The sequence below is a fragment of the Hevea brasiliensis genome, chromosome 12 (assembly GCF_030052815.1).
Source record: "Hevea brasiliensis isolate MT/VB/25A 57/8 chromosome 12, ASM3005281v1, whole genome shotgun sequence".
NCBI lineage: Eukaryota > Viridiplantae > Streptophyta > Magnoliopsida > Malpighiales > Euphorbiaceae > Hevea > Hevea brasiliensis.
The window spans coordinates 32,714,367-32,734,037 of NC_079504.1; the positions used below are offsets into that span (position 1 = coordinate 32,714,367).

The window sequence follows — 19,671 nt, forward strand, 5'->3', positions numbered from 1 at the left end:
ATAGACACGTAATTTTTTTCCCTACGTGGGAACCAAAAAAATATACAAAAACAGACTTTAGGTGGGTAGCAGCCTAAACACATAGATAATATATACAACAATCCAAAATGATCAAAAGTTACAAAAGGAATGTGTTGGCCCGACCTCCACTAGACTTTGTAGCTAGTGAAGTGGAAGAAAGGACAATGCTAACAAATGATCACTGCTTATAGAAGGATCACCAAAAAGAATATGAAATATTAAAATAGAAGAGGTGAGTACAACTACTCAATGAGTGGATAAATAAATAACAAAGGGAGAACAAACAAGGTTTCAGTACTTAATAGTACCAGGTGCTATACTAACATATGTCAATTGAATAAATATCATTTGCTGTAATACACATAACTGAGATAAAATAAAATTTCATGCTGTAAAAGGAAATATTGCAGAAATAAGTTTGCTAATAATCATAAAATCAGTAATATTCTCATGCACTCACAATATGCTTCCTATAGATAATGCTGGCATATCAGGTGTATATAACAAACTCTGGCAACCTGAGAGCAATGCTGGCATCCTGAGCTTTATGATGACACTACTAATGGCCCAAGAGCAATAAATGTACTGGTCATACACATGTGTAGAGCTACCCTAAAAGGGCGACCACCTAATAGACGCCCCAAAGGCTATTATATCAAGCGCTATCCCAAAGACGATATAAATATAAACTGAGCTGAAATTATATCACCCGTCATTGATGTGCTATCTATTTGGTGCATATATTGAGTGTATTCGGTCGTTTATTCAATTGTGCTTCTAAATCTCATTTCATTTAATAAAAAAATACATAATTATCATTATCCACTCCCATTTTTGCATAAAGGAAAAAAAAAACATACATAAATATACATTGAATAAAAATTATCAGTATTAAATATTTATCCATTCACCTGTACTAAAGACTAATAAAGCCTAAACTGCTGGAGCACCCTTAATATCTACAACAGGAGTTGGATCATCTCCTAAAAATGTAAGGAAAAGTAATACATTAAGAAAAGGAATTTAAAATCCTGAAGATGAAAAAGGTGAGAGTGAAATGCATGCTTTATTTATCTAAAATTCAAAAAAAATTTCGGAGGCATTTTAGTATAAATCGGATGTCTTCCAAAATTCCAAGAACTCAACCAATTCTTCACAAGCCACAAGACATTCACCAATAATTTAAAATGCCCCTCCAAAGCCTATATAATACATCCATAATTAATTCCACCCTTTTCTCTCTTAATTTTTTTAACCCTTCCATAATAATATTTTTCTCCTTCTTAACACTTCATACTAAATTTTCTTCCAACAATAACTTTAGAATTCTTGCTCACGTAAATATAATCAATATTCATTAATAACTCCAAAATCAACAAATTCTATATTCTATTTTCTTCACTCTCGACCAAATACTTAGCACTTAAAAAACCTAAATTTAATTCTCATAATTGAAAACTAATTCTTGATATTCACCTCTTAAAAATACCTAATATATATGTATATATATTAGAGCTATAAATTTCCTTCAAATTAATCCATAGAAACCCTTATTTCAACATCATCTTTACCACAAATCTTTATCCTAAACTTGCCTCCCTCAATTTCTTTTTCTATAGAAATCACAATTAAATAATAAAGGAAGTTAATTTAAGCTTAATATTTCACAAGAAAAAGAGGAAGAAGAACTTACCTATTAAAACTTAATTTGTGCTATTGTGGAAAGAAATGAGTTTTAGCTAATATTTTTATTGATTTATGGGTGTAATTGAGTGATTTGGATGTAAAAGAAAGGACGAGGAAGAAGTTTGAGTTAAAGATGGAGGGATCAAAGTGAAATTTAGCTATGGAGTGTGTGAATTTCTCCTCTCCTGTTCAACTACCCTATTGCCCTATTTTGTTCTCTTTTTTTTTTTTTTTTTTACACACAATCACACACACACACATATATATACACAAATTCTAGAGTTACGTTTTTATGGGTCCTCTAATTTGGTTTCATGGGTTGAGCTACTTGGTCCAGCCTTACAAAAAGATAATAAAATGGAAAAATAATTAATAATTATCAATTATTTTATGTTAATATAATATAGTTTAAGCTAACACAAGAAATAATCGTATATAGTAGTCTAGTTGATTTAATATATATATATATATATATATATATATATATATATATATATATATATATATATATATATATATATATATATTCACGTGCATTGCATGTTTTGTATTAATTATTTAATTTTTTTTATATAAAATTTTGGAAAAAATTTATATATTAATTAATTAATAAATCTTAAAAGTAATAGAAATTTTTCTCCAGAGAAAATATAATAATACAACATGATTAAGAAAAATAAAGTAAAAATCTAAATTAAAAAAATTATATAAAAAAAATTCATTATATTCTAGTAATATACATTTAAGTAACAATATGTATTATTATTTATTAATAATATCTTTTATTTTTTTATTCAAAATATCCATCTTATTAGTACAATGCTGTTTCTCTCCATTTTTCTATTATTCGTTTTTTTTATTATTTCATAAATTCTCATATTCATACTTTTATATTATGTCACGACTCAATTTATGAGTCAGATCGGCACTAGGACCTGGGCCAGCCTAAAGCCCCCGAGGCCCATAGTAAGCCTAACTATTCTTCAACCCAACTTTAAGGCCCATTTGGGCCCAATTTCAAGAGTTCAACAAAACAGAGTCCGGCCATAAAATGAACCATTTAACGGGGAGTTTTTGACTTGCCCGACCTGTAAACACAACATATAATAAATTTGAGAGCTCAGCTCACCCTCCACATAATCAAAATGTCATAACTCAAATGGGAGCTCAGCTCCCTCATTCAATCCCATCATGCATACAGTTAATAATTTCACAGGTCCAACATAACTTTTATAATACATGCCCAAAATAAAAATAAGTGCTTCAAACACATGCGAAGTCTAAAATTTAACTCAATTGTACAAAATACATTAAATACTATCAATGGACCTACAAAGAAGAAGAGCAGGTTAGCCACAACAAATAATCCTCATGTAGCCTGAAAAAATAGATGAACATGAGTGAGCGTTCAACTGAAAGAGTAAAATATCAATTTTAACCATAATCTCTATAGTTATCTAAAGCTAATGCACCTTGTGGCGTGAAATGCAACATCGTCATAATTTTCATATCATAACAACAAAAAGACAATTTGGAGCACTTACACACCCAACACTGTCAAACAATACATATATGGGAGCTGATCCCCTATACATCCCTCTTAATCCAACCTCTGCCAGCGAGTGTCTCTCAAGCCGGACTATCGCTTAATAAACCAAATGCGGGGTCTCAGCGAGTGTCTCTCAAGCCATGTCTACCCCGAAGGATCGGGTCCCAGCGAATGTCTCTCAAGCCGTGTCTACCCTTCCTATCCATATCCAATACCATACCACACGCACGCCACGCACAAACACTGCTCCAAATTACCACAAACAACATCCATGGGACTTCAACAATTATGAATGCAATATAAAATGTACCTAGTGTTTAACTACATAGATACATATTTATAAGTGATGCGTGGGCATGCTTGAACATATAATAATATCGAAATTATAATTAAAATTAATATTTTACTCACAGACTTAACCGAAGTCACTGTGGCGGCTGGGCGGAGGAGGAAGGCTGTCCCGGCTCACCTGACAATTTTATTACAATTATTTAATACATTTGACTCTATACAAACTAAGAAAAGACCAAAGATGTCCTAAGTCGTACCGAAAATTTGGCAAAGTCTCCCCTATACCTATGACCTACCCAACTTGTAAAATGGTTCAAATAACACTTTTAAACTTAACCCATATCTCATCATCATTATATGGCCCCTCTTGAGCCCTCCAAACCAAGCAATAATCACAATATCAGACAACTCAATTATAAGACTTCAAAACTAATATTTTTCAAAAACTATCCAAACTAACTTTAAAAATTCTTTAAACCTACCCCGTAGTCCTTAACAACATTATAAGGCTATTGCAATAGGAATCATAATTTTCTTATCATCCACGAATATTTTATAAATTTTATTCTAACCCAATACAAGACAAATATTGAGTAATGTAGAGTTCGAGTTTACCTATGTCAAATCTGACAACTGGAACGCGTCCAAAACGTCTGAAAACGGTGGGGTAGCCTATAATCTTGACCTGGTTCTGAAATGGTTCCAGCAGCTTATCTGCTCAGCCCGAAATTGCAGATCTGGACGACGATCGAATTTTCACGAAATGAAAGTACATTCGCGAAGTCCACAATACCAGTGTTAGAATAATATATATATATATATATATATATATATATAATAATTATTATTTGAAAATTAGGGATGTTACATTCTTTCCCCCTTATAGAAAATTCGTCCTCGAATTTTACACAAGGCAGAACAATGACGCATAGTTGCATATCAAACTTATGAGTACTTGCTGCGCATATCCCGCTCTAACTTCTAAGTGCATTCCTCCATAGATTAACTCCTCCACATGACTAACCATAGGGATTTGCCTTGACCAAAGTTGTCTCATCTGATAGCCTACTATGGCTACTAATTGCTCCTCAAAGATCAAATTCTCATTTAACTCTACTGTTTCTGGTCGTAGCACATGAGAAGGATCGGGAACATACTTTCTAAGCATGAAAATTTGAAATGCTGGGTGGACATGAGAAAGGTTTGGTGGCAACTCTAACTGATAGGTAACTGCTCCCACTCTGTCCATGATCTTAAAAGGTCCTATATAACGGAGTGCCAATTTGCCTTTTCTTTTCAAATCTCATAACCCTTTTCATAGGGGAAACCTTCAAGAACACGGTCACCCATTACAAATTTTACATCTTTCCGCCTTGGATCTGCATGGATGGTTAAAAATTTTTATGTCTATCTGCCCCTGTCGTAGTATGCCAGCTACCATCCTCCTTTTGAGTCTAAACCATCACATCTGACTACTCATTTACCCCTCTTTTTTTTTTCTTGTCATCTCTAGTACTCATTATAACTCCACTACTCTCGACTTGGTATCTGATAACTTTAATCAACTTTGGCACTTACCTCACTTTTATTACGCCCTAACGTGTCTCTCGGTGACTTCAGTCCTCATTCCTTTGTTTCAATAATCTCTGTTCCCCAAAAACATGAATTATGTTCCTTACCCTATAGTATCCTATGAAATGCTTTCCTGCAGCACCTATCATATACATCTCGTTCGAAACCTTTACTTGTCCTATGACCTCAATGGTCAATACCTATAAATCTTCTCACTCCCATGATACTTCAAATTTTCAATCTCTTTTGTGTCATTACTAAGGTCCTTAGACTAGCTCCTGTCCATCTTATGTAACTAGTTATGTAGAGCTCCATCCAAGTGTCAAGCGTAACCCACACCACTTATCAATATTGAAAAGTGAACTGGTTGTCTCTTCTCTTATAGGACAAATGTATTTGTATTCCCTAACAACCCAGTTAATGCAACTTTATCGTTTCCCACTCCTCTGGAATGGAAATATCTAGATTTCTTCCTAAAGCTTCTTAGTATGTGGCCTACTTCTGACACATTGGCACTTAGATCCAAGCTCTACTACTCCTTTAATCTATCATCTCATAATAACTTGTTTCAAACATCTCTTAGTGTGTTCCTAGCATACATATTCCTTCTTATCCTCATCATTATAACTAGCTCTACTGAGCTTTCTTTTTGTCCTTTGGATCTTATCCACTTTCTTTTCCTATTTCTGCTATCATTGATATCTTTCTAACATGCTGTACTTATTCCTTAATCTTAGTCCTATCTCACCCTTACACCTTTTCCTTCAAGGATATCCATCCCATCATCAACTTTAACTTTTCTTTTTTTTTTTTTATTTCTTAGTCTTATCTTGATTACTAGTTCCATTACTTCGAGAATTCTAACTTTACGATTGACTCTTACCAGCACATTCTTCACATTACGTAACACTTGTAATTAACCATAGAAAATTCTTTTTGTATCCCCTTTCCCAACTTACCTATCAGAACATTATCATTCCTTACCAGCCTTAGTAGGAAATTGCTCATCCTGGATGGACAGGAGCCCCAAAAATTATAAGTTCCATATGAACTAACACAGCCGTTGGAAATATGTGTCATGCCTTAATTCTGAACAAGATACTTCACGTGTTCATTCTCCTTATTATAATCACATATATTGCCCATAGCTTTCCAAACTTCAGCCTCAACTTTTCCCATTAGCAACAATTTCATTCATTGTAACTCATTAGCAAATAGCACTTCCTCTAGCTTATAGTTCAAAAGGGTTGTAAGCCCTAGTAACTAGCTTGATTTAACTCCTGTCACCTCTCTTATCATTCTTTCATACTTAATATTAGGTACACCATTATCGTCATTTTCGCCTCAAAAGATTGGATATGTACTAACGCCCATCAAATTTTCAATTAATTGGGTCACTTTGACACGACCTCTCTTCTTAACATAATCTCCTAGAATCGAAACACGAGCCAATTTCAAAAGAAGGAGAAATGTTCTCCCACCATTTATGGTATACCATTGTTTGATAAACAAGAGTTAGCTCATACCCCTTAGTCTCCCTTTTTAGTTTCATTATTTCTTTGTAATTATTGTACGTTATTACAAGATATCAGTTGTATCTACCATTTGTTATACTGTTGTCTTGCCTGACATATCATTTTAGAATTTACTATTTCCTTTTTACTCTCCATTTATCTTCCATACTTATAATAATTTGTCCAATGTTCCTTATACTTAGTTATTTTCTAGAAGATAAAAGCACTCACAGATTCTTTCAAATCTACTCCAATCTTACCAGCAATCACTCCTCTAATCCATGTACTTCTCAATATCTTATAATTATACCTATACCTATCTTGTCCTATTCTGACCGTTATTAGCGTTCTGCTACATATTATCATACTATTATTTATTTATTTATTATTACTCTTTTTTTTTTACATAATTATTCTATCGATCACACTGAAAATATATGTCTAACTCCAATTTTTGACTCTAGGTCTCACCACTCTAAATTTTAATATCAAGCCTCTGTGACATTATCCCTCATCTTGCATATTTATATCCCTTATGTTGACTTTTATCCCACTTACTCCTACTAATCTTGCTTCGTTATCTGACAATACAATTCAAGTTATCACAGCATGCTCAACAGTTACTACCTACTTTGGTCGCACACCTCACCTAATTTCCATTATACTGTCAACAACCAAAAGGGTTCTTATGTCATTGCCCCATTATCCTACCTTGGGGGTACAAAACATGTAACACCCTAGGCAAATCCCACATTGGCAAAACACGGGAGAGATGCTGGATTTATAAGTTGGCGGTTCATAACCCCTAATGACGCGTTTTAAAACCGTGAGGGCTTCGACCCAGAGCGGACAATATCACTAGTGGGCCGGGCCATTACATTTGTGGTATTAGAGCTGTTCCGCGTGCAACCTTGAGCGATGGTGGGGCAAACCTCAACGAGGACACTGAGTCCCATAAGAGGGGTGGATTGTAACACCCTAGGCAAATCCCACATCGACAAAACATGAGAGACATGCTGGGTTTATAAATTGGCAGTTCGTAACCCCTAGTGACGCGTTTTAAAACCGTGAGGGCTTCGGCCCAGAGCGGACAATATCACTAGTGGGCCGGGCCGTTACATTTGTGGTATCAGAGCCACTCCGCGTGCAACCTTGGGCGATGGTGGGGCAAACCTCAGCGAGGACGCTGAGTCCCATAAGGGGGGTGGATTGTAACACCCTAGGCAAATCCCACATCGGCAAAACACGGGAGAGATGCTGGATTTATAAGTTGGCGGTTCGTAACCCCTAATGACATGTTTTAAAATCATGAGGGCTTTGGCCCAAAGCGGACAATATCACTAGTGGGCTGGGCTCACTGTTTTAAAATGCGTCATTAGGGGTTACGAACCGCCAACTTATAAATCCAGCATCTCTCCCGTGTTTTGTCGATGTGGGATTTGCCTAGGGTGTTACAATCCACCCCTTATGGGGACTCACGAGGTTTGCCCCACCATCGTCCAAGGTTGTATGCAGAGCGGCTCTGATACCACAAATGTAACGGCCCGGCCCACTAGTGATATTGTCCGCTCTGGGCTGAAGCCCTCACAGTTTTAAAATGCGTCACTAGGGGTTACAAACCGCCAACTTATAAACCCAGCATCTCTCCCGTATTTTATCGATGTGGGATTTGCCTAGGGTGTTACAAAATAGATAAGGTCTAATCCAGATCCTGTAACTCTAAGCTCTAGGCTCAGGCTCCTAACACTACATCAATTATGACCTGCTCTAAGTCTTGTACTTCTGGGTTTCATAACTTAACAATGTTCTTCCTAATGCCATCCTTTTCTACACTCTATCCTTTTTTTTTTTTTTTATCTCGTTTACCCTTCCTATAACCACATTCACCTCCTTGGTATTTTGGCTCTATTCTTCGTAATCTTATCCTAATATGTTTTTCTAGTTTATTCTTTAGCCAACTCTTTTCATCTTACCCAAATCTGAACTTTCACTCTTCCATCCTTTAGCTATATTTTCTTTTTGAACCTGATTGTCATATCAGAAACTTATACCTTTCCACTATCCCTACCACATCATCTATACCTCAATGTTACTCAGACTTGATCCTCTAACTACCCTAGCTAGACTTCTACTGGCATTCAGGCTATCTCTCCTACTACATTTGAACCGCACTCCATTTATATATATATATATATATATATATATATATATATATATATATATATTCTATGATTTATCGATGCTAACTTTTGTCCTTTTTCTTTTACTTTATTTGGAGTATACTTTAGTCTTAAGCATTAAGAAGCTAAGGATGAACTTAGGGAATAGCAGTCATACTTCTCCTGCATGATCTCTATTCTTACCCTTTTGGACTACATGCTACCCCCTACTACCTTAGGGAGGGGATTTGTAGCAACTCTAATTTTTCATATCCATTTAATTAGCTAAAACTTAAAATACTAGGTATCCAAACCCATCATTCAATTTAAAGGCTTACATACATCTTGATCTTACATCTTATAATTCCTATATGAAACTTGTCACCTCTCCAGAATACCTGAGCTAACAACTCTCTATCTCACATTACAATCCCATCTGGGATACTACTCCATAAGTCATCATTATCAGTAATAACCTTCGATCCCTTCTGAAAAGATAGGACTATACCCTAACTTACTACAATAAAGGTACTACATTTACCACCTTGCCAAAACCATGTCAAATTAATGACTCTCTTATCATATCATAGCTTTGTAAATCATCAATTCATAGTTCTGACCTTCCCTAGGTAGTAGGGTTGTACTTTACATCTTGCTGATACACACAAGGTATACTATTCTCACTAAGCTCTAAGCAAAACGTCTGTCATACTGCAAAAACCATCCAAAATTCCATATCGAAGGCCAGATGGTCTCACTCTATAGATGTCACCTTTACTTTGCAACTAATCCACAACCTTTGGTCTAATGGCAACTCTTGATGTAACTCGAGCTCATGTTAGCGTAACCGAGATACTGACTCTAGTTACCACCCAACTGTGACCTTTCGATATTCTAGCTCTAGATCCCTAACCAGGAGTTCCCAACACCTCTGCAGATATAGAACTCTGTTCTGGCATAATTGTACCAAAACATAGGCCATTCGCAAACACCCTCATTATAGAGCAGCACGGGGATGCACGCAGCTCTACACAATAATCTCATGTCGGTACTATAATCTACAGCTTAAAGAGCAGACATCGAGAATATTGTATAGTTACTACGATACGTCCTGACAGACTAGGTCTCCTAATCTCTTATCTCTCTTGAATATACTATTATCATAAACTTACTCTGACTGGGTCATCCACTGACGAATGCCAGCAGTGGTATCCTCTCCCTTATCTAGTGCAATTATACTATCAAAACTCACCTTTATGTACTCGTGCCTAGCACCAGATAGGCACAACACTTAAACCCATACTGATAGAAATATAGTGTTTCTTGGAGAACGTATTTCCATGGCAGACCTCAACATGTCTGCTAACTCTATTTCACACTTCTATGTACTTCACAAAATTGAGGTGCTGGATTGAAGTACTCTTATATTAACCGAGGAATAACGCAAAATCTAGACACGAAGAATTACAGAAAAAAAGACGAAACAGAATCCTATACTCCGTATGTGACAACTCTAGGTGCACACTTTCCCATGAATCTAAAGCCTAAGCTCTGATACCACTTTTGTCACGACCAAACCTATGGGCCGGACTGGCACTAAGACTTGGGCCAGTTTAAAGCCCCCGAGGCCCGTAGTAAGTCTAACTATTCCTCAGCCCAACTCTAAGGCCCATTTGGGCCCAATTTCAAGAATTCAACCGGACATAGTCCTACTATAAAATGGACCATTTAACGAAGAGTTTTTGACTCGCTTGACCTGTAAACACAATATATAATAAATTGGGGAGCTCAGCTCACCCTCCACATAATCAAAATGTCATAACACAAATGGGAGCTCAGCTCCCTCATCCAATCCCATCATGCATACAGTTAATAATTTTACAGGTCCAACATAACTTTTATAATACAGGCCCAAAATAAAAATAAGTGCTTCAAACACATGCGGAGTCTAAAATTTAACTCAATTGTATAAAATATGTTAAATACTATCAATGGACATGCGAAGAAGAAGAGCAGGTTAGCCACAACAAATAATCCTCCTGTAGCCTGGAAAAATAGATGAACAGGAGTGAGCATTCGACTCAGAGAGTAAAATATCAATTTTAATCATAATCTCTATAGCTATCTAAAGCTAATGCACCATGTGGAGTGAAATGCAACATCATTATAATTTTCATATCATAACAGCAAAAAGACAATTTGGAGCACTCATACACCCAACACTGTTAAACAATACATATACGGGAGCTGATCCCTTATACAGCCCTCTTAATCCAATCTCTGCCAGTGAGTGTCTCTCAAGTTGGACTTTCGCTTAATAAATCAAATGCAGGGTCCCAACGAGTGTCTCTCAAGCTGTGTCTACCCGTCCTGTCCATATCTAATACCATACCACACGCACGCCACGCACACCCACTGCTCCAAATTACCACAAACAACATCCATGGCACTTCAACAATTATGAATGCAATATAAAACGTGCCTAGTATTTAACTACATAGATAAATATTTATAAGTGATGTGTGGGCATACTTGAACATATAATAATATCGAAATTACAATTAAAATTAATATTTTACTTACAGACTTAACCGAAGTCACTGTGGTGGCTGAGCGAAGGAGGAAGGCTGTCCCGGCTCACCTGACAATTTTATTATAATTATTTAATACATTTGACTCAATACAAACTAAGAAAAGACCAAAGATGTCCTAAGTCGTGCCGAAAATCTGGCAAAGTCTTCTCTATACCTATGACCTACCCAACCTGCAAAATGGTTCAAATAACACTTCTAAACTCAACCCATATCTCATCATCACTATATGGCCCCTCCTGGGCCCTCCAAACCAAGCAATAATCACAACATTAGACAACTCAATTATAAGACTTCAAAATTAATATTTTTCAAAAACTATCCAAACTAACTTTAAAAACTTTATAAACCTGCCCCGTGGTCCTTAACAACATTATAAGGCTATTGCAATAGGAATCGTAATTTTTTTATCATCCACGAATATTTTATAAATTTTATTCTAACCCAGTATAAGACAAAACTTGAGTAATATAGAGTTCGAGTTTACCTATACTAAATCTGACAACTGGAACGCATCCAGAATGTCTGAAAAAGGTAGGGTAGCCTATAATCTTGACCCGGTTCTGAAATGGTTCCAGCAATTTATTTACTCGGTCCGAAATTACAGATCTGGACGACGATCGAATTTCCACGAAATGAAAGTACGTACGCGAAGTCCACAATACCAGTGTTAGAATAAAATATATATATATATATATATATATATATATATATATATATATATATATATATAATTTTTTAAAAATTAGGGATATTACATATGAATTATTAATTTTTATATATAATCATATATATTAATTAAAAATTTTAATGAACTGAAATTTTATAACAGAAAAGTATATATCATAAATGCATTGATGGAAACTTAAATTATATAATTTGAAATATATTGTTATAACTATATATTGTATATTAACTTTATTCTTTAATATTAAAATTTTGAAATAAGTGAGTATTTAAATTTAATATTATGTTATTTTATTATATTTTAATATAAAAATAAATTTATTTTATATTAAATAGTTAATTATCTAAATACAGTCTAAATAATTTTTACGAATGATATTTTAATTTTTATAAATTTATAAATTAATATTTTACATATATATATATATCTTTTTTAAATTTAAACAGTATTTTTATTAATTCAATTAGTAAATATTTTTATTTTTTAGTAAATATTATTTTTATTTAGAAAATATCTCATAAAAAATATGTAATAATATTAAACTTATAAAATTAGTATTTTATAATAGGTTGATTTGGGCGCGAGGTCCAAGTAGTAGAAAACGGTGTATCACTGGGAAAATGCTATGCAGCATTAATGGTGATTGCGTTGAACATGGTGGGCTCTTTGTACTTTCACTCATTGCCCATTGAAACTTCCTCGAAACAAAATCTTGTAGGTGATTTAGAAGAATTGCCCTCATGAGAAAAAACTCATTTACTTCTAATTAGTACATTTCCGCGTCTAGTAGTAGAAAAGAAAACAGTGGGTTCATTGCAGTTTTCTCGAATGTACAAAATCTTATCGGTGGTTTGATTCTGATCACCTATAAAGCCTTCGCCCAAGTTTAACATATTTTTTTTTTTTTTTTTTTTATAGTTTTCCTCTTTCTCTGCGATTCCTCTATTTCTTTTTTACCAAACAAAATAGAGCGGCTATTGTGCTTGCTAAAATGGCTTCTACTTCATCTTTAGGCTTCTCCTCTAAAACTACCTACGATGTTTTCCTTAGTTTTAGTGGTATTGATACTCGTTCAAATTTTACTGATCATCTTCATGTTGCTCTGCGCCGGAGAAGTCTTACAACATTCATAGACGATGTTCTTGAGAGAGGAGAAGGGATCTCGCCAGCGCTCATGAAAGCGATTGAAGAATCCATGATTTCAGTAGTGATTTTGTCAGAAAATTATGCGTCCTCTCGGTGGTGCCTAGATGAACTAGTGAAGATAATTGACTGCAAGAAAGGAATGGGGCGAAAGGTCTTACCCATTTTCTACCATGTAGATCCTTCTGACGTTAGAAAACAGACTGGGAAATTTGGGGAAGCATTTGGGAAAGTTAAAGAAAAATTTAAGCAGCGCTTGGACATTGTGGAGAAGTGGAGCACTGCTTTGATGGAAGCAGCCAATCTATCTGGATGGGATTCCGAAAACTACAGGTTAGTGTTTGTAGAATTAGACCAAACTGGTCGGTTGGACTGGTTAAATCAGGAATTAGACCAGGAAACTGGTTTGGTCTAATTCGATTTATTTATTTTTAATTCCCTCTTGAAAAATAAAAAATTTTCAAAATTTAAATTATATTTAACCAGTTTTTTTACTTAACTAAATTGCTTAAACCTTTCAAAACCTTGAAATAGTTAATAAATCGATTCAATGATCAATCTGGTTTTAAAGCCATTTCTACATGTAATTTCTCGTCACAAGCATGCCTTTGGTTAATAATGTGCCAGATAGCTCATTTATGGATAAATACAACGAGTGTCCTTTAGATAGAAATATTTGCTAAAATTTAAGCAGAGCTTAGACGTTGTGGAGAAGTGCAGCACTTCTTTGATGGAAGCATCCAATATATCTGGATGGGATTCCAGCAACTACAGGTTAGCGTTTTCACAGTTGGAGCAAACCGGCCGGTTGGACTGGTTATATCGGAAACTAGACCAGGCAACTGGTTTTGTTTAATTCAGTTCATTTATTTTATCTATTTTAATTATCACTAGAACATCAAAAATTTTAAAATTTAAACAAATTGCTTGAACCTATCAAATTTCCTGAAATAGTTTGTAAATCGATTCATGCATGTGACATCTCATATGATAAGTGTAAATCTAGATACCTCATTCAAAAATATAATGTTGGTCCTTTAGATAGATATATTTGCTGAAATAAGTGTAAATCTAGATTTATGTTTCAATAGATAATATATGAAGTTTTATTTATTTATTTATGATAGATATATTTTTGGGCTAATTTTCGAGCACTGAAATTAAGTTCGAATTCAAATGCCTTTGAAGTTTTCAAGTTTCTTTTTATCTCAAATTAAACTCATTATTACTTTGCTTTGTTTATCATATTTTGCAAGGCTTGAATCGAAATTAATTGACAAAGTTGTCAACCAAATCATGAAGAAACTGTATCCCATCTCCTTTAGTGCTTGTCATGGTTTAGTTGGGATTGATGCTCACGTCAACAAAATTCTACCATTATTATGTATTGAGACAGCAGATGTTCGTTTTATAGGAATTTGGGGAATGGGTGGCATAGGAAAGACAACCACTACTGAAGTTCTTTTTAGTCAAATTTCTGATGAATTTGATGTTTGCTACTTTCTAAGTAATGTTAGGGAAAATGCAGAAAAGAATGAATTACTGCATTTACGACAAAAACTTTTTTCCGAACTTGTAGGGGACAAACTTTTAAGCATACAAATGCTCCATGTGCTTCCCACTATTGTTCTGGATATACTTAGAAGAAAGAAGGTTTTAATTGTTCTCGATGATGTCAATGATTCAGAGCAGTTAGAGGCTTTAGCTGGATATCATGGTTGGTATGGTTCAGGAAGCAGAGTCATAGTAACAAGCAGAGACAAAGAAGTACTTGTTGGTGGAGTTGATCAAATATATAAGGTTGAGGGATTAAATTATTGTGATGCTCTTCAATTATTGAGTGTGAAAGCCTTTAAACAAGAGCATCCTCCAGAGGAGTTTATGAAGTTCGCAGAAAGGGTGGTAAACTATGCTAAAGGTGTTCCTTTAGCCCTAAAAGTTTTGGGTTCACATCTATGCAAAAGATCTCCAAAGGAATGGGAAATTGTATTGAAAGAACTAAAAAAAATTCCGATATCCAAAATTCATAAAATATTAAAAATAAGTTATGATTCGCTAGAGCAAACAGAAAAGGCTGTGTTTCTTGATATAGCATGCTTTTTCAAGGGCCAAGATAAAGACTGTGTAGAAGATATACTAGACGGATGTGATCTTACTCCAAGTTTGGGAATAATTCGTTTAGTGGAAAAGTGCCTCGTAATTGTTGTTAATAATAAGTTAGAGATGCATGATTTGATACAAGAAATCGGTCAACATATTGCTCGGCATGAACATAGTAGATTATGGGAATTCACAAAAATTTGTGATATCTTAGTAACTGAGAAGGTAAGACATGAAAAATCTTTTTTAATTCATTTGTCCTGTATACTTATAGCTTTTATTCTTTGTATTAGGTGAACAAAGCAGTGGAAGGGATATGCTTGGATACTTCTAAAATGGGAATGACACGCTTGAATTCTGCAACCTTCTCACAAATGCCTAACTTAAGATTACTCAAATTTTTTAGGCATTCAAATAAAAAGGACTCAACTCCTGAAACCTTCATACTTGAATCTGCTAAAAAGAATCATCTGCAGAATCTTCCTAACAAGTTGAGTTTACCACATTGGGAGGAATATCCTTACAGTTCTCTGCCTTTATGTTTTTCCATGGAGAACCTTGTTTTACTCAATTTGGAAGATAGCGACGTTAAACGACTTTGGCATGGAGATAAGGTATGCTTTAAAATATTGATTTTTCAATTTGACCAAGAGAAAAAAGGCATAAATACTGACTTGAAAGTTGAATTTGTTGTGCCAATGTGCATGCCTTAACTTTAAAATCTCATTTAATGGAAAGTACAACTTTTTATATGTTTTTCTTTTGTTCACAGATTTATTTTGTTGGAATTTTTTTACTAGATTTTATGTAAACATTATGTTTATTGAGCAGAAATCCAATTTAAAAAGGTTATATTTTATGATCTAAGTTAGAATACTCTTTTACATAAAATTGTTCAGTAACAATTAATGCTACAATCATTTAAAATTAATTTTATAAATTTTAAAATGGTAAATATTTAGTTAAAAAAATTATTAGAAATTGATTGAAAAACAAAAAGTACTAGCAGTTCTAACATAATTATTACTGATGAAATTATATATGAGTTTATTCTTTTTTTTTTTCCTCTTTGAAAGTTTGCATATATATACTTTTCTGTTTTATCATGTGTAGTGTCCTCAAAAGTTGAAGTATCTCTATCTTTCTGGATCGAAGAAACTAGCCACCCTCCCAAATCTCTCCTCGGCTACAAACTTAGAGCGAATAGATCTTAAGGGGTGTGAGAGTTTGCTTGAGATTCCCTCTTCAATTCAGTTTCTCCACAAACTTACTTATCTTAATCTTGATGACTGCATAAATCTAAGGAGTCTTCCCAGTCTCCTTCATTTGAAAAATCTGAAGGAACTTTCTCTGTCTTTCTGCATAAATTTGAAGAAAATGTCAGAAATTCCGAGTGGTATTAAACAGTTAGATCTAATATGCTGTGGAGCGGAAGAATGGTCCGCATCTGTTCAATCTTTCGACACTCTTAAATACATGCATATCTCGATGTGCAAAAACCTTAGAGGCCTTCCAAGCAGTTTGCATTTGACTTCTGTTGAGACGCTTAAACTCTTCAGATGTTCAAATTTAAACAAGTTCCCTAATGTTACTGGATATCGAGAAAGAATACTGTTAGAAGAGGTCGCAATAGAAGAATTACCCTCAACCATCGGATGTCTCTTTTCACTTGTTGAGTTGAAACTGGAGAAGTGCAATAAGCTAGAGAGTCTCCCGGGCAGCATTTGTGAGTTGAAATGCCTTGAAGGGCTTTTTCTTAGGGGCTGCTCAAAACTTGGTAGATTGCCTTCGTTATGTGGTTTGTGCTCTTTAACACATTTATATCTAGATGACACTGCAGTTTCAGAAATCCCCAGCGACATTTTCTCTTTATCATCTCTAAGATTATTGAGTTTAAACAACTGCAAAAGACTCCAACATTTACCAGAGCTTCCAGAGCGAACAACAGTGCTCCAAGTGTTTAATTGTACATCACTAGAAACTGTGAAATCACCTTTGCCCTTCGCACTTGTACCAAAGTGCAATGGTTGCAGGAGGCAAAAAGGAATATTCAATTATTGCAATTGCTTCAATTTGGAGCATAATACACTTGGCAACATTTTGACAAATGCACGACTGAGAATTGAAGAAAAGTTTGTAAGTCTCTATCCTCCCCTCTTTCTAATAAAACCCAAGGTTTCTTTTCTAACTAATTTTTCTTCTTTTTTATTCCCTTTCACGCAGGGTTTTTCAGAATTTAGTGATAGTTTTCTTGTTGGTTTACCTGGAACTGAAATTCCAGAATGGTTCAGCTATGAGAACCTAGGATCTTCAATAGCTTTTGTGCTCCCTCCCAAATGCATTAATGCTAAGTACCTACATTTGGCTTTTTGTGTTGTTCTAGAATTCAAGGTTCCTCTTGCTATGGAAAAGTACAATAATTTCGTGCTTGCATGTGAATTGCATCTGAAAAATGCTGATGGCAATGAAGTGCCCTTAATAGTGGCTGCTCCTAAGATTTATCATGATAATGTGCATTTCGGGGCCGCCATTGAATCAGATCATGTGTTCCTTTGGCACAATCGTCACCGTATTAAACCATGGCTCAGACACAATTGTTCTGATGTCAACAAGCTTTCGATTGAGTCTGAGTTCAAAGTAGACAATTTGCATAAAGGTAACGCAAGGCATATTGATTTAGTAGAATTAAAGTTGAAAAGACGTGGAATCCACTTGTTATATGCTTTCGAGGATGAGGAGTACCAATGCAGCCCCAGCACAATCCAAACCAAGCTCTCTTTGCAATATTCATCAACCGTTTCTAATTTTATGCAACAAGTGAGAGGAAACACTTGGTTTTTGAATGGCTTTTGTTTTATTCTTTCGTGCAGTTTTTGGTTACTCTCCTTTTGGGTGCTGAAGAGTTTTGGTTCTGCGTCCTTGTTTTAGGCTATTTGGTCAGCGGCTGCTCTTTATTTTTTACTGGTTTCGGCACCTCTTTGGTAGATCCGGTTTTGGTAATTTGATCTCTGCATTCAGCTTGTTTCGGGTTTCCATTGCTGTACTGGTTGCTTTTGTCTCTGCTTACTGTTTACTCTCGGATGGGGTTGCTGATGCTTTTCTTAGTCTCTATTGTTTGTGCTTTGTTGTTCAGTCTATCTTTTGGTTCTGCTGTGGTCTAGCAATTCTGCCTTTTTGCTGTTTGTGCTTTTTGTTCAATCTATCATTTGGTTCTGCTTTAATCCGATGCAGCAATTTTCATTTTTTTTGTCTTGGTGTTTTGTATTTTGTATTTTTTATTTTTTTAAATCATGCCATTGTCTAGATTGGGTATATTGGGGGAGCCTATTTGATGCAGTATGCAGTGCGAAAAAAGATCAAACCTTTGAAAGTAAATAAGATCTAGGATAAAATAAAGTGAACTGGCTTTATGAAGAAAAAAACTTTATTGAAATAAATCTTGAAATAAATCTTAAAAAATTTGTACATGATGAAACTACAATGGGTATTTATAGAATTCTAAATCCTAATTTAAGTAGGAATGAATTAAAGAGTTTTAATCTAAATATAAAACATATTTAAAGACCTAAATTAAATATAAGTAATATTTTAGAGTCTTAAATAAATTTAGAAATATTTTGGATCTGGTGTGGATTTGAGGATCGTGTTATTTACCCACACTTTAGAGAAAACTTGATCTCGAATTTTAAAGTGTGAAATAATAAAAAAACTCCATTGAAAGATCACACTATATCTTGTTGAATGGTATGAACAAGATTGACTTGAATAAAATTGAATTAAAGATCTTTTATGTTATCCTTTGCATCTATCGGAATATCTGGACAAATAAAATCAATGAAAGTAATGTGAATTAAAGGATTATAAAAATTTTCAATCTCCATTGATTCTTCCACCATTGCTGGTTGTTCTTCAAGTTCCATTGACATCTCCAACTCTTCGTGCACTTCTTTATGTATTTTAACTTCTTCTTCTAGAGTAGATGGTTCAAGAAATTCTAGCTTGAATTCATCAATCATCATCCACCATAGCGAAATGCAATATAACTAAAGTTTTAGTTTCTTCAATTTCAAATCCTTAAAGCTTAGAATCTTTAGCTTCGAGTTGTTTTTCTAATGTAGGTTTATATCTTTGTTCTTACTTCAAATCTTCAACACCTTTTGATGTCTTAATAAGATTTGCTTCCATTTGCACATTCTTTGTTTTTGTTGAAGTAGACAATTTCTGAACAACACTTCGCCAATATTCATCATTAGTAACAAATGTTTTTTTAAAATTAAAGAAAACAGAATCATAATTAACTTTACTGTACTTAACTCCTCCAACTTGATTCAATTTATGGTTTCTCTTATCAATACCA

The 19,671-nt window shown here is 34.4% G+C and overlaps 1 protein-coding gene across 3 annotated transcripts; it reads left to right on the plus strand.

Moving 5' to 3' along the window:
* The first annotated feature begins 12,771 nt into the window (after window positions 1–12,771).
* Window positions 12,772–18,561, plus strand: LOC110632419 (disease resistance protein RPV1-like). Of its 3 annotated transcripts, XM_058131470.1 has the most exons (5): window positions 12,972–13,547; window positions 14,471–15,539; window positions 15,608–15,928; window positions 16,428–17,450; window positions 17,538–18,561. In XM_058131470.1, the coding sequence occupies exons 1-5, from the start codon at window positions 13,063–13,065 to the stop codon at window positions 18,240–18,242; spliced, it is 3,603 nt and encodes a 1,200-aa protein (XP_057987453.1). In that variant the 5' UTR covers window positions 12,972–13,062; the 3' UTR covers window positions 18,243–18,561. The 3 variants fall into 3 exon arrangements, with proteins under 3 accessions (XP_057987452.1, XP_057987453.1, XP_057987454.1); XM_058131469.1 differs by having other exon boundaries at window positions 12,772–13,547; window positions 16,428–18,561; XM_058131471.1 differs by lacking the exon at window positions 12,972–13,547 and adding an exon at window positions 13,625–13,988 and having other exon boundaries at window positions 16,428–18,561.
* Window positions 18,562–19,671: the final 1,110 nt, after the last annotated feature.